This window comes from Camelina sativa, chromosome 19 (genome assembly GCF_030686135.1).
Source record: "Camelina sativa cultivar CO46 ecotype springtype chromosome 19, ASM3068613v1".
Lineage (NCBI taxonomy): Eukaryota > Viridiplantae > Streptophyta > Magnoliopsida > Brassicales > Brassicaceae > Camelina > Camelina sativa.
In genome coordinates this window covers 2,021,694-2,036,887 of record NC_141898.1, presented here as the reverse complement: position 1 = coordinate 2,036,887, position 15,194 = coordinate 2,021,694, and the positions used below count along the sequence as shown (strand labels likewise).

At 37.4% G+C, this 15,194-nt stretch overlaps 4 protein-coding genes and 1 pseudogene across 13 annotated transcripts; 1 reads left to right on the top strand and 4 right to left on the bottom strand.

Moving 5' to 3' along the window:
* Positions 1 to 324: 324 nt before the first annotated feature.
* Positions 325 to 2,104, bottom strand: LOC104764170 (E3 ubiquitin-protein ligase ATL6). Its single transcript, XM_010487649.3, has one exon. The coding sequence runs from the start codon at positions 1,696 to 1,698 to the stop codon at positions 496 to 498; it is 1,203 nt and encodes a 400-aa protein (XP_010485951.1). The 5' UTR covers positions 1,699 to 2,104; the 3' UTR covers positions 325 to 495.
* A 554-nt stretch (positions 2,105 to 2,658) lies between these two features.
* Positions 2,659 to 7,779, bottom strand: LOC104764169 (branched-chain-amino-acid aminotransferase-like protein 1). 10 transcript variants are annotated; one of them, XR_015590952.1, is made up of 21 exons: positions 7,256 to 7,628; positions 6,995 to 7,093; positions 6,827 to 6,898; positions 6,633 to 6,725; positions 6,379 to 6,516; positions 6,218 to 6,276; positions 6,031 to 6,133; positions 5,770 to 5,958; positions 5,571 to 5,671; positions 5,430 to 5,484; positions 5,257 to 5,350; positions 5,101 to 5,152; positions 4,913 to 4,998; positions 4,772 to 4,825; positions 4,609 to 4,692; positions 4,432 to 4,503; positions 4,265 to 4,345; positions 4,148 to 4,183; positions 3,839 to 3,983; positions 3,382 to 3,491; positions 2,659 to 2,948 (listed from the first exon to the last, which is right to left on the bottom strand). XR_015590952.1 is itself a non-coding variant. In XM_010487646.3 (20 exons), the coding sequence occupies exons 1-19, from the start codon at positions 7,331 to 7,333 to the stop codon at positions 3,855 to 3,857; spliced, it is 1,689 nt and encodes a 562-aa protein (XP_010485948.1). In that variant the 5' UTR covers positions 7,334 to 7,454; the 3' UTR covers positions 3,236 to 3,491; positions 3,839 to 3,854. The 10 variants fall into 10 exon arrangements, 2 of the variants coding, with proteins under 2 accessions (XP_010485948.1, XP_010485949.1); XR_015590951.1 differs by having other exon boundaries at positions 2,659 to 2,913; XR_763731.3 differs by having other exon boundaries at positions 4,432 to 4,524; positions 5,257 to 5,343; positions 7,256 to 7,454.
* Positions 7,780 to 8,600: 821 nt separating this feature from the next.
* Positions 8,601 to 10,604, top strand: LOC104764165 (GDSL esterase/lipase At3g05180). Its single transcript, XM_010487640.3, has 5 exons — positions 8,601 to 9,020; positions 9,245 to 9,445; positions 9,560 to 9,726; positions 9,918 to 10,188; positions 10,274 to 10,604. Exons 1-5 carry the CDS (start codon positions 8,774 to 8,776, stop codon positions 10,516 to 10,518), a joined length of 1,131 nt encoding a protein of 376 aa, XP_010485942.1. The 5' UTR covers positions 8,601 to 8,773; the 3' UTR covers positions 10,519 to 10,604.
* Positions 10,605 to 10,666: 62 nt separating this feature from the next.
* LOC104764166 (phosphoglycerate mutase-like protein AT74) lies at positions 10,667 to 12,357 on the bottom strand. The gene is given in 3 exon segments (XM_087503058.1): positions 10,667 to 11,367; positions 11,760 to 11,858; positions 11,861 to 12,357. Coding segments are annotated over 3 exon segments (816 nt in total). The 5' UTR covers positions 12,075 to 12,357; the 3' UTR covers positions 10,667 to 10,864.
* A 959-nt stretch (positions 12,358 to 13,316) lies between these two features.
* Positions 13,317 to 14,686, bottom strand: LOC104767333 (uncharacterized; annotated as a pseudogene).
* Between the last annotated feature and the right edge of the window lie 508 nt (positions 14,687 to 15,194).

Sequence of the window (15,194 nt, the reverse complement as noted above, 5' to 3'; positions counted from 1 at the left end):
GTAATCTTGTGTGATATAAACTATGAAGTAAACTCTGGTTAAAAAGAACCAAACACATGATGAACTGATTTGTCGTCTGTGCACTTCTGTACTTGATAAGAAACTGAGAGATAGCTATATTCTATTCGAAGCGAGGAAAACAAAACTATATTCTATTAGCATAATATTTTTTTAAATCAGGGGATAGATAAGCTAATAATATTCTTTGTCGAGGAATACGTACGACCCTTTTTTATATTGAAAAGCCCGAGTTACCCACTTGCACACCACCGCACCTCATCACTGTCCGTTTATATTTGTTTATGCCTTTTTTTAATACATTAATTTTTAAAAGTAAATCGCATTATCGTATCTGGCTTTATATGTACGTTACAGAAAAACTTTTAACAATCCAATAATTTTTTGAAAAAAATTAAGGAAAATGTATTTCGTGTTTATCAACAATCCCAAACATGAACAAAAAATGAGAGAAAAAAAAAAGAAAAGCAAATTCAACTAAACCGGTAATCTCACCGAACCGCTAGCTGAGCCACTTGGACCAGCCGATTTAACCGAAGGTCCTTCGCCGTCTTTATTGACTCCTCCTCTTTGCACATGTACCGAAGAGTTCCTCCACAGAAACGACGGATTTCTTAGAAAAGCCCACCGGTCTCCTCCACGTACCGAATCACCACCGGTTGGGTTCGGTACAGCATTGGCTCGAACGCTACCGGTACTACCTAGCCTAATTGAACCATCATCACGATTCCTCCATAGAAACGACGGCGTTTTACGGAACAGCCACCGGTCAGACCGAGCCCTTGTCCGATCAATCGTTTTACCTCTCCTCGAACTCCCTCCCCTAGGAAGATTCACAAGACTATTCGACCGGTTCAATTTCCAATCATTCATTATCCTCTTCCTAACATCTTCCGGTAACCGGAGAGTAAACCGCTCGGTACATTCTCCCGGTGGAACGACCGAATGCCCCGTTGTATGCGATCTCGAGAATTTAACCCGTTTGAGATCCACCGGTACGCCAGGTAATCTCCTCGAATCGATTTCACTCGTCACTAATTGTTCCGGTACCGGAGCAGTAATAACCACCGGTTCAGGATTCGCGGCCACTTGCTGCAACTCAAGATCCGGTTCAGTTCCTCCCGGTTCAACCGATCCACCTTCATCAGCAACCTGTTCAGCAAGATTCGCTCTACAAACAGGACAAGTCACATGAGCCTCGAGCCAAGCGTCGATGCAGTGAGGGTGAAACACGTGATCACACTTGGGAAGCAAACGCAGCGTTTCGTCGTCTTCGAACTCGTTCAGACAAATCGCGCACTCCAACTCACCTTTACCTAGCTTCTGCGTCTTCACGTCCGAGTACAAGAACGTGGGGAAAGTCTCGACGACCGAAGCGTCGAGACCACGCGCTGCCGCGTTGACGGTTCCTCTGGATCGAACTCCGCCAGCTGGAGAAACGCCGGCGTCTGGTACCCCGGAGCAGTGGCGGAAGTAGATGGAGAAGAACCCCATGAAGAAGAGAGCGGCGATAAGGATCACAACGATCACAGCCATGGCTGGACTTAGCCTGCCGTAGTTGTAAGGTTGGTTTGCTGGACCGGGCTGTGCCTGACTCGCCGCTAGATCCGCCGATGATAATAAAAACAAGAATACAATCGGCATAACGCCGGAGAAAGCCATGTGATCGGAGCTTCTCATGTTTTTTTTTTTTTTTTTTCTTTTTGCCGTTTGTGTGTTTTTGTTGGCTCTTGGAGAAGAAGAAAAGGGAGTTTAATTATAGCGTAAAAGGGAGTTTTTGAAGATTCACAGAAGAAGAGATGTGTATAAGTGATGACGTCAGTAGTTGTGTCAGTCTTTGATTTCCACGTGGCACAGAGGAAAGTTCCTCCAATCAGTGGATATTAATTTTTCTTTCTTTTCACACTATATATAGTTATATACTACTTCATTTGCAAATTTTTCTCTCTTTTGTTTGGTTTCGAATTATAGAAACATTAGTTTGGTGTTTATTTCTATGAATTATGAAACATCATCCGTCCCTAACACAATTGTATTTGAAGTGCATGTATTTGTGAGTTGTAAGTGTTAGCATCGTTCTTTTCAGTTTGTTTTGCATAGTTTTGTTCATGGCTTGTTTTGCATAGTTTCCACAATTTTGTGAAATGGAAGTCTTTGCCTAATTTTGTTAAATCATTACCACTTTTTAACGAGGAGCTATGTTTGGATAACATTTGGGACAGCTATTTTTATTGGTGATTTATTGTTTTAAAACTATGCTCAAACTTCTCTATTGTCGTTTTCACTTCATTGGATGTCACGGAAAGGACTTTTTGTTTTGGGTTAAAAAGTTTCAACGGTTATTTTGGAACCTCTTTCATACATGCCAACATGAAGACTCATCTTCATAAATTATTTAGTTGTTTTCCCTTATTTATTCTAAAAAGTCCTTTCTATCAACAAAAATATCTTGTGATAAAGAAAAATCAGAAATCTATACTTGCCACTCAAGTAAAAGAAACTCAAAAGAGACGACAAAAGTCCTAAAGAATCGGGTTCTCCAATTAATAGAATAAAGAAGAAATTTTTTAAGCCATTCGTATTTCGTAAATAGCAACTTGTGTTTTTTTTTTTCTTTTTAAAAGGCCATCAGCAAAGTTATGCCTTTAAAACTCGTTTACTCGTTGATCATGAAGCTTTGACAGTATTATCTTAAAAGACGAAAATAAATGATGACAAACCAACAAAATTAAATAAAGAATAGTTGGAATGTTTTCTATAAATATATACGGCTCCCATAATACAAACACTTTGGCGAACGTTGTTGGAGTTGGACCCCTGTGGGTCTGCGTTGTGAGTTAAATTTATTATCAAGGAAGATGACTCCCTCCGGCGGCCACAGAACGCGACCCAATCCTATCGCGTTATCTCACACAACAAATGTAAGTGATCTTCAAAATCAATTAAAATTCTATTACGAGTTATAAAAACGTTCATGACTTCACAGATTTGAAAGTATGTTTAATACTACGATATATTAAATAAAAGATAAGTAATCCAGGGGAAAAAAAATTACATAAGTTTATTCTAACTTTAACTTGAACTCTACTTTTATTTTTTCTTTTTCGTCTTTCTAATATTCAGATTAAGGTTGCAAATTGCAATTATGTTACTAATAATATATAGTAGCATTGATTTTAATAAAATAAAAACTTGAATGTCGATAAAGGAAAAAGAATCAACGGTCGATACGTGGTGGCTTTATTATTGTTAAATTGGTCATACTCGTCCGGTCAAACAAGCGAACGCTGACTTTGTTTTTTGGGTCACCAATAATAATAGTTATGACTTTTTAAAGAAGTAAAAACAGCACGCATTTCTTACCACACTGTTCCATCGCCACGCATATACTACTCGCCGTTTTGTGCCAACACAGAAGTAAGAAGAAACGACTGCAGGGGAAGGCCAACACAATCTTACTTGGTATCCCCTCCCTAAAAAGAAAGAAAACTTTTTGTTACTTATGTGAAAAGGAAATCTATTAAATATGACATAAAAAGCTTCATGCTTTTTCCTCAAAAAAAAACAATTGAAGCATGTGAATGTTGAATGCTTTTTTGACTAAGTTCCCTCGTGGTTGAATCCTTAAAAAATCGGTAAAACCCAATTGAATCATGTGGAATATCAAATCTTATTTTATTTTACTTTAGAAAGACATTTGATAAGTTATGATTACATCAAAACCAAAAAAGTTTGATGTACCATGGATGCATATCTTACCAACTTAAGGTTTGATGTTAGTCAGATGGAGGCATATATCTTTATAGACAATTTCGATTACCTCTTGTTTTGTATTTTCAGGTTTCTTGGTAAGTAGGTATTGGCACACCTGAATCCTCTGTGAGTTTCTTGTAAGCGTTTTGCAGTGTTCTCGTTACCGGTCCAACTTTTCCGTCACCAATCACACGCCCATCGATCTTCACAACCTGTAACACAGAAAAGTAAACAGAGGAGACTATGCTTAATGATTATTTTTCCCATAGTTTAAGCTACACCCCTTTACAAAGTTAATATCTTTTGGTTAGTGAATGTCATTGATTCAGGTGCAGAAAATATGTTTTATTCGTAACCTACTAGAGACTCTACTTACCGGGCTTAGTTCTCCCATAGTTCCTGTTGTCCAAACCTGAAAAACAAAACCATTGTCAGATTTTGTTCAGAGAAAGAGAGAGAGAGGCAAGGCGCATATAACTCAAGCTGAAAGAACCTCATCAGCTGTGTGGAATTCGGAGAGACTGATTCTTCGTTCTACTAAGATGAACTTCTCTTTCACCACAAGCTCCATGACCTTTATAAAGATCGACAAAAAGAAAGAAAGATAAGAACGGTTTATATAAATCCTCAATAACAGAATTTGAATTTCTCTCCTCTTACAGTAGTTCTGGTTATCCCAGGGAGACAGTAATCTGCGTGAGGAGTAAGAACACAGCCTTTCTTCACCATGAACTGTATTACAAAAAGTAAATACTTTGACAGCCTCAGCTTTTTCAACTTTCTATCGAATTTTCAATACGAAAGGGGGTGTGTATGGATCATCAATGGCATACTTACAATGTTTGTTGCATTGGTTTCAGAAACATAACCATCCTTGTCAAGCATAATGGCGTCCGCAGCATTCACATTGTTACTTTCAATCTGGTTGTTCCGTTACAAAGAACATTAATCTCACATAAAAAATGTCAGTTCTTGAACTTTCTTGTTTTGAAGACAGTACCTTTGCTAGTATGTTATTGAGAAGGTTGTTGTGATGAATCTTGGAATCCAAATTCTGAAAAAAAGAACAAAAAGAATCTAAGAAATCTATAATTTTGACAGACAAGACATAATGAAGATAAATGTGAAGCCAAATTCATACATTAGGTGAATTGCGGCGTGTAGTTGCAGTCACCAACACAATTCCACCATCATTGTCATATACCGGAGGCTTCCATTCGGCAAGCACTGCATTATTTGAAAGAGCAGAACAAAAAATTTACATGTAAAACTAAAATCCATAGCAATTATTTTCCAATCTTGATGGTTAGGATAAAGCTGAAAGCTTACCAATAAGTGTGCATCCATATTGGTTAAACGCAGGGCTCATTCCAGAAGTTACCTTAATCAAACAAGTTTTATAGTTTTATTTAGACTAAATGGTCGAGAGGAAAACAAGATCTTCTTAAATTTGTTTCGAAGAAAGTTGATATAAATGTAATATACCTTTTTGCCTCGAGTTAGAGACAACCTGATATGTGTATTGTCAAACATACCATTTGCTATGAGAGTTCTGAAGATTGCTTCTTTTATCTGCATGCTTTACCACAATAAAAAGCTATCATGGTAACGTTGTTTTAACAGAACAAAACTTAGCATAACGATCATCAGATGCTAACCTCTTCACGTGCTGGAACATTTTCGAAAGCCAGAGCTTTTGCTGAATCAAATAGCCTAATCCAAGATTACAACATATAAAACAAGATAGCTTAGACACCTCTGTTATTCGCTTATTGGTTTCTGCATTAGAAAGTTCGTACCGATCTAGATGTTCCTCAAGTTTGAATATCTTCCCTTTGTAAATTCGAAGTCCTTCCCATACCGAGTCACCGCCTTGTACAACCGAGTCAAATACAGAAACCTAAACAAGAAGAAGAAGACATAGCACATAATGATCAATGTTGATAATGCAAATCACAAACATGAGTTGTTAAGTGTTGTTGCACATTTCAAACACACCTTTGCCATATCACGAGGCAGAATCTCATCACCGACCCATGCAAGAAGTTTTGCATTTTCAGGAACTGGGAGACTAGGAGGAGGCAAGGGACTGCTCAATAGGGAGGACCTGTGCTTCACATGGCTCCTAAGAATGTTGTAAAGGGGTAGACTTTGCTCCAACAAATCGTAATGAGACAGAGGGAATGACTGAAAAACAAGAATACCGAACATGTTTAGATCGAATTTAGAATCATTAAGCACAACAAACTAGAGCCTTACCCGAGGACACTTTTCTGGAGACGAGAAACCAGTTGATTTATGCACACTCTTGTACCACCATGGTGCCCATCCTCCATCTTCTGGTATAGGGCCAGCTTCCCATCTTTAAAAAAAAACATAAGAAACAAATAAGAAATTATTGTTTCGACTTTTGTAAATCCCAAGAGAAAGCAAGGAGAGGACCTACTTAAGCATAGAAGCTTGAAATGGAATCTCCAGATCATCGCAAAGACCGCGTAATGTGGTCTGCATATATATATGGATGGCATAACATGTAAGGAGTAGACAGTAAACAATTAAAGGAAATGAAATCTTTGTGGCATGTTTAACATATTACGGAAACAAAACCTCAGGATCTCGCTGAAGCTCATCAGCATCGATGACTGCCGGTTGAGTTCCCATCTGACATAGATCACTGTATATAGAGACTAACTCCCCCAAGCCTAACTCGAGAAATGATGGAGGGTGTACCTTCTCAAAAGAAGGCTGCAAAAAGGATAAAAACATTAGTTAACACATTGACTAAAGATCATGAGATCTTAAAAGCACAATGGATTCAGGCATCAAGGTAAGAAGAACCGGTGTTTGATGAGAAAGCTAACCAGAATGTTAAGAGGATTGCGGATCAATATGAAATGCTTTCCTTTACTCATCAGTTCACTTGGCAAACCAAAAAGCCTTTGTTTCGAGATATGCTGTAAAAGAAAAAACAGAACAATACACTATATTTTAGACAAGTGACAACAAAGACAGTGTGAAAATATGATTCTTGAAGTTTTTCAAACAGAGTCTTCACCTTACAATACCGGTACTTCTTTGATCCTGATCCATATATGACATCTTTCACAACTTTATCTCCATTGCACTCCTATTTCAATTACAAGGCTGAAAATTAAACTTGTTTACTCAAAGAAAGAATAGTAAGGCTAAATCCTAATCAGGTACTAAATATAGAGAGACATACCATCTTGGAGAGAACATCATCTCTGTATGGCCTATCAAAACCTGTAGCTTTAAGAAAAGCTGCATATAATGGCTCATCGACAACTTCAGTATCATCTCTCTGAAAATATGGACACAACATCAAATTCCAAAAGAACACCAAAGCGTGGTTTCCACAGTGATTGTTTCTAGGGATCTCATGTTTTTGGATGATCATAAACTTTAGAGCTAACAGTCATATTCTTGGATCAAGAAAATAGAAAAAAAAGAGTTGGGAAGATACCTGAGAAAAGGAGTACATGAGGCTGGTGCTGAGAGATCTTGGTGCAGACCATGAGTGAATCACCTCCGGTTCTGTCATTGAAGACGGTGATCAAACCAAAGCGGAACTCTCAACTCTGGTCTCTGTGATTACAAGTTTAGTTATTAATAATACCACTAAAGTAAGTGAACTAGTGAAGTGTAAAGTGTGTCAATATAACAACACCACCATAAACTCCCAAAATATATAAAACGACAAGAATTTGGACAGAAACCTTGCACGCATCTCAATTATTTTTTTTTATCTTTTTTTTTTTTATGATGTTGCTTGGAATTTAGTAAGACAAAAAGATACTCCTACCAACTTTGTGTTGCCACTAAAATAGAATAGAAGCGCTTGAAAATAATGCAAGAGATCCCAATTTAATAGTATAGGAATCGTGGTTGAATAATCGGAATTCGCCATCCCCACTGTTGGTGGCTTTTCTCATCGTTACATTGGCTGTTTTTTTTTTAAATTCCGATTATCTGGATGGACACGATACCGTATCGTCGATACGACGAAGCGCCGGCGAGATTCTTAGTAGAGAACCTAAAACAGTAAAAAGGGGTATTTGGGCTTACCAGGCCTTATTGGGCCAAACCTAAACGACACGCACTTATACGCAATTAATTACCTTAAAGTTAAACTATGAGAGCTTAATTAAAGCCTTAATCTATTTCATCACATTAATACAACAGTTCCAGATCAAGAATAGTGATTTTTACATCAGAAATTTTCTATCACATATATATATTTTAGACACTACATTCCTTTTTTTTATATATATAAAAATTGTAATGCAATCTTATCATATATATAATGTATCTTCGATTTTTTTTATTTAAAAAAATTATAATCGCATGTTGATACTTATGTAAACGATTCCTCCCCCCCCCCCCCCCCCCCCCAATTGTCTCTTTTATATTTGTTGTAAAAAAACTATATATATATTGTAATCAAAATTCAAAAGGGGATAGGAAACCATAAGTCTTTCACGTTTGCTCACGCAGACACGCATGAAATAGTTTCGTCTAATGGGTGATAAAATAAAATACTTTTAATGCAAAATCAGTAGTATACACAATCATAAAGACTTAAGATCAAAGTCAGATCATTTGCAGACACTTATCTTATCTTCAGACAATAAAAGTAAAACCACCCGTTGATAATGGTTCTAAGTCTTATTAAGACCGTTAATTTTAATATATCGAGCCTTATCAAAACTGATGTGTGATTCCTTGTATAAAAAACAAAAGACTGTCACGAGAGGACTTTGATCATTTTGTTTCTTTTCATATTTCCATTCCAACCAAAATCCTTTCCCACTTTCAATAATTATACTCACGCACGTATACATATAAAGATATATATATGACGTATTTATTTACATATTTTTTTTATTGTCTATGGATACAAATGTATGCAGTGTATATATATATATACATGTGTATTTGTAAGATTTAAAGAGAGGACCAAAAATACATTGACTAAGCAGCCATGGAAAACCTTTTTCTTACATTATTACTATTTGTAGCCATCTCTCATACTCTGCCTCATCTCGCCGGTTCTTTTCCGATTTCTCATAATTTTCCGGCGGTTTTCAACTTCGGAGACTCTAACTCTGACACCGGAGAACTCACATCCGGTCTTGGATTCCTTCTCCAGCCTTCCTATGGACAAACCTACTTCAAACCTCCATCTTCCGGAAGATTTTGTAATGGACGTCTCATCGTCGATTTTCTAAGTAATCTCATCATTCATCGTTTCTATATTCTTTTTTTTTTTTACTAGAAGTGTTGCAAGAATTACAACAAACTAGTCGACTGAAAAACATGACTTTTGATATAACGCTGTTTTCACGCTCATGTAATTTACATTGTGAGGTGGTATATATGGAGTCTTACTTATGAATGAGCAATTAATTAACATGACAAGTTTTTGAATGGGCTTTTATATATGTTTTTGTAGTGGAAGCAATTGATCGGCCCTATTTGAGACCTTATTTAGATTCGATAAGCCGACAAAGTTACCGGAGAGGCTGCAATTTTGCAGCGGCTGGGTCAACGATTCAGAAGGCAAATGCTGCATCGTATAGCCCCTTTGGTTTTGGTGTTCAAGTCTCTCAGTTCATCACCTTTAAGTCCAAAGTCATTCAACTGATACATCAAGGTACATAAAGATCAAATTATACCGAAATTTTAGTCATCAACAATTTAGACTTTAGTTGAAGACCTTTAGTACCGAGGACCCATGTATTTTTGTTTTTTCTCTTTTGTTTTTCAGATAAAGAGCTCGAAAAATACTTACCGTCCGAATATTATTTCAAAAATGGATTATATATGTTTGACATCGGACAAAATGATCTTGCCGGAGCATTTTACTCCAAGACATTTGATCAAGTTCTTGCTCTGATTCCTACAATCTTGGATATATTTCAAGATGGAATAACGGTCGGTGTTTTTGCATGAATCTTTATTTTTGTTTAATTAAAAAATAAAAACACACTTAGTCTAGCTGGCAAAAATTATTGGATCAGATTAAACAATAATACCTTAGATGAATATATATATATATATCTTAAACCAAGTCATATAAGTACACTAATTATATATATTTTCTTTTATGTTGTATTTTTGTTTAGAGATTATATGGAGAAGGAGCAAGAAATTTTTGGATACACAACACAGGGCCACTTGGGTGTTTGGCTCAAGTTGTGTCACGATTTGGGAAAGACAAATCTAAGCTTGATGAGTTTGGTTGTGTAAGTGACCATAACCAAGCTGCTCAGTTTTTCAATTTGCAGCTTAATGGTCTTTTCAAAAAACTCCCTCAACTATATCCCGGTTCCCATTTCACATACGTAGATATCTTCTCGATCAAATCCGACCTCATTCTGAATCATTCCAAATACGGTATACGTATTATAATTAGTTCACTCTTTCTGATTAGAAAGTATAATTAGTTCACTGTTTGAAACCTTTTCTGGTCTGATAATAGGTTTTGATCATTCGATAATGGTATGCTGTGGAACGGGAGGACCGCCATTGAACTTCGATGATCAGGTTGGTTGCGGTAAGACAGCAACATCAAATGGTACAATAAAAACCGCCAAACCTTGCATTGATAGCTCTAAATATGTTAACTGGGACGGCATTCACTACACTGAAGCTGCAAACCGGTTTGTTACGCTACACATTCTCACGGGTAAATACTCTGAGACGGTGTCGTCTCAAAATCTTTAGCAATGTAACTGAGAAATTTACCATTATCATTTTCCTTATGCAGACATAATAAAAACTGATTAAATGGATCATTTCCATTAATTCAAGATTTCTTAGCCACAGTATAAAGGGAACATTTTTTGTAACTTTCTTTCACAAAGACAAGTGCTTTGACAGAAGAAAATGAATCTTCAAACTTTCATGTAACGGGTGTTATAAAGATGTGTATCTATAGACCACCAGATACAAGTTTGTACACACTTTTCCACCAACTAAGAAATCAGAAAGCTTTATCAAAATCCAATTTTTTTCCAAATTCTGTAGTTAATGGTTTCTTCTCATGTATCCTTTTTGTTCTGTAAAATTATCAGCAGCATTTTCCATTGTATAACTCTGCCTCATTGTTATATTCTGAACTCGTTAGCAGATTTACTCTTTTCCCCTCTTCTTCATCTTCTTCATCTTCTTCATCAGTGGCCTCAGCCTCGCACTCTTGATCCGAATCTGTCATATGATCGAAGAAATCACCAAAGTACCACTTACAATCATCTTTCCATTCGCCTTTATGTGCGTTAACCCGCCATTTCTGATCTGCAATCATCTCTGGTGACAATCCCCAGGCCGTTAACTCTTCCTCTGTGTGATGAATCGCCAAGCTATAATCACCACCCTGTCCTAATTCCATAACTCTGATCTCGCTGTTCCCGGGATTGTTTAGTCCCTCGAATTGTTCCACAGTCCACTTGAACCATTTCATCAGAAACACTCGCGATGTTAAGCCGTGTGATACAATCACAAAGTTTAGCTCATGACTCGGGTTAATGTGTAGTCTGTTCATGTCAATGTCTCTCCATAGTGACTCGAGAAAACCTGTCAAAGAAAACGCAAAAAAAATCGAATCTTGAGTTCATTCACACAAAGCAAAGAGAAAAACAAAACGACAGCAGCAATGAGTTGCCAAGCCTCTGACTTTATTCAAGACCACAACTTGTAAACCGCAAAACAGAGTGAATCAGAAACATATAACAGAATGGATCAGAGACTTCATGACAACTGAATGTATCAATCTAAAGACGTGATCAGAAACATAACATCAAGCATGGATCTGAGATCGATTTGGTTTATAGTCATTGTTCTGTTACTCAACCAAAATATTCATTTGCTACTTTCACAGGACAGGATCTGAATCAAGCTTAGCTAAACTAATTAAGCACCACAGATCAGTCCTCAATGAGAGATTATAGAAGGAAGGGAAAACATACTGGAGACGCGATCGAAGACGTCGGCGGCGGATTCACCCTCAGGGAAGCGATAGAAAAAGCGGCCAAATCGTTCTCTGACCTTCTTGGTGGCTCTCATACGTAGAAGTAGACGCGCCACTCAGGGGAAGAAGGATTAGAGGAAATCAAGGCGTGGAGACGAGCTCCAGCTTCCTGAGCCTGAAGCAAACCGGATTCGGTTAACTGGATCTTGTGATCCGGAGTCGTTGTGTATGCCGCTGTGTCGAGATTCCCTTCCGATTCACCGTGCCGCACAAGGATGATCCTCTTCGGTAGCAATTTATTCTCCGGACTCATCGAATCTGAGAGAGAGAGAGATACAATTTTCTTAGGGTTTGGTTTTTTTTTTTTCTTCCTCCTCCGGGGGAATCTGAGAGAAATTTGCCAAAACTCAAAAATTCGAAAATTTGTCAAGTAGAATCGTTCATCTTCTTCATCCTCCAGAGATTAGATTATGGTATATGTGTAGTGGTTCGTTTGCATTACCTTCTTGCTCAAGCTTAAGCACCCCCACCCCACCCCAAAAACCAAACGAGGAGAGACACTTTCAATTTCTCTCTCTCTCTCTTTTTTTTTTTTTTTTTTTTTTTTTTTTTTTTTTTTAAAAATGCGCAAGTTAACTAATTTCTGTACGTAATATATTTAAGCTTAAAGTAAAATAACAAAGTGGTGTAAAATTTGTATGATTTAACTAATTATAATATTATCCACGTCTGCTCCATTACACCTGATAAATTAAAGTTTTATATGCTTTATTATTAAAATACAGATTTAAAGGAATGTGGAGAGTTTTTAACGTGGCAAACGACCATCTCTCTCCTTTGGAGAAATTGGGTGGAACAAGATTTGATAATGTCAAAATGGCGTCGAACAAACAAGTCGCTATTGTTCGTTTCTTTCTTTTGTCAACTTCATAATCTAACCAACTGTTTATAATGAAGTTCAATTTTTTTTTCTTTCTTTCTTTTTCCATTTCTCAAGAGTGTATATTATTATTATTGAACAAGTCAAACAAACCACCAACGGTTTACAAGGATGATTTAGTATAACGAGAGTCCAAAAGTTCTGTTTCTTTCTTGTGTGCCTCTTCCGTTGACTTGCTTCATGATCTCTATTGGGCCACATTGGGCTTCCGGTTATACTTATTGTGAATGTAACCTAGGTTAATTGTACTTTGTGTACGTTTAGGCGCAATCAATAAACGTAAGACAATCTCAGCTTCTTCTTCTTTTTTTTTTTCATTTCCTAGATTATATCCTCTTTGTTTTTGAACGCTTTCTTGTGGTTGACGCGTCTTTGGATTTGATTCGAGAGGGACTCAATAATGCGGGTCAAGAGGTTAAGCTTGCTTATGCATTTTAGAGAGACAAGCTACGATTGGGTTTTTTACTTCTTGCCTAATAAGAATCATTTCCATAATGTCATCATGGTTGGTTGAGGTTTCTGAGTTTGTAAACGCGGTGTTAAAGAAAGAAAGGAGGCTACTTTAAACAGAGCCAATTCAATGTATTGATGGACAAAAGTTAAAAAAAAAAAAAAAAAAAAAAAGAAAGAACAAAAAAACCCTCGGCTGCTTTTGTTTTATTTTAAGTTTGTCCATGCATGGAAAAAAGAGCTAACGCCAAAAATCGCAAGCGCAACTGAAAGAAGAATCCATAAGTTCTGCATTTTGCGTCCCGCTTCAGTTTCTTTCTTCATTTCCTCAATGATGTAAACTTTGTTTCTGAAAGCTTTCTCCATCGACTCTAGCTCCACCGCATAGCATTCTGTTCCAATTTCTCGCTTCTGTTGCTCGCCAGTCAGTCCATTTTCTCGGCTCGGTAATTCACACAACACAGATGCAGTTCTCTTTAGCATCGCTAAGTTGCGCTCTGCATCCATTCCAGCGACTTCTACTTTTGTTTTCAGAGCACCCATAGCTTCTTTGAGCCGTACGCGGTCCTCTTCGAATATAGCCTTTACGATCTTCAATGATTCACATTGACTCTGCAAAATATTCTGTGTTGTGAGCAAACCCTCGCCCTCAATCTCCTCTGTAGCTGTTGTTTCAGTCGTCTTCTTTGATTTTAAAACCATTTCCTGAAGATCCTCTACATGCCTCTTCTCCTCAACAAGTGCTTTATCAGCTTCTTCTCTCTTGAGCTCAACTTGCGCAAGGGAATTGCTTAGCTGACCAACTTTGCAGGTAAGCTTATCGTTAATTTTGGTTTGATCATCACAATCCTTTTGCAGCACAGCAACAGCATGCGTTAGCTCATCAGTCTTTGATTCAGCTCATCAAGCTTTGCCTCCCGACTAAAAACACGCTCCTCAAGCTCAATCTTCTCCCTAGACAATTGGTCAATCAACTTCTCCAAAAGTTTCTCTTTCTCGACTGTAATCTTCTCCTACCTTAACCTCTCAAGCTCAGAGTCCGTGTCAGTCTTCTCTTTCTCCAACCCGATATCTATACCCTTCAAAACCCTCTCTTCCGTAGTCGAATTCTTCACAGTCTCGTTCAAAACCCTAATCTCCCTCTCTCTATCCCTCATCAACCTCTCTACTTCAACACCTATCTCTCTAACCTGGGATTCAAAAAGATCAAAAACCAGACCCAATTCAATCTTCAACCCGAAATTTTCATCACTCACCTGATCCAACTCGCCACGCAAACTCGTTTTCTCCAACACAAAACGAGCCAAGTCGGTCTCAAATGCATTAGTAGCCTGTTCTAACGAATCGACCTGAACTCTTTCGACGAGGAGGGCGTGTAGAGACTTCAACGTCTGGAACTTCTCCTCTATGGAAGACCGGCGACTGAGGGCCGTCGCTTTCTTGTTACCATTAGCGGACGCGACCTCCATTGGTTTTTTGGGGATTCAGGGAGGTTGCAAAAAAAAGTAAAGTGGTGGCGAAGATTAGGGTTTTGACTATTGAGAGAGAGAGACGAAACGTTTTCTCTTTTGTTTTGGGGGTAAATTTGCAAAATGCAAAAATTCATGGCCCAGAATTTAATGTCTTCTTCAGATCTTTTCGCGTAAATCTAATAACAACGCCTCCCACGTGATTTAAATCTTCTCGGTTCAATCGGTATCAAAACCATATGAAAAAAATTGAACCGGTTTAATTTTTGTTTGTTCCATCCCTCTGTTTGTAAAGCAAAAGATCTAGCTACCTTTAATTATCTAAAGATTACATCCAAAATTCTGGTTTTTTTTTTCGTTCTTAAAAAAAAAAAAAAAAAAGAGAATACAAAAAAATTGAATAACCCAAAATAGGTATACTCCATGTTTTTGTTCAATTTCAAGAAGCTAAAGCAATTTCTCTAATGAGATCAGGATCTCTCAAGTGCTTAGTTGAGTTATATTTTACACTTTCTAACAATTCTTCATAATACGTAGGTTGCATCATCTTTCTCTTGGCTTCTCTTGGAGTCAT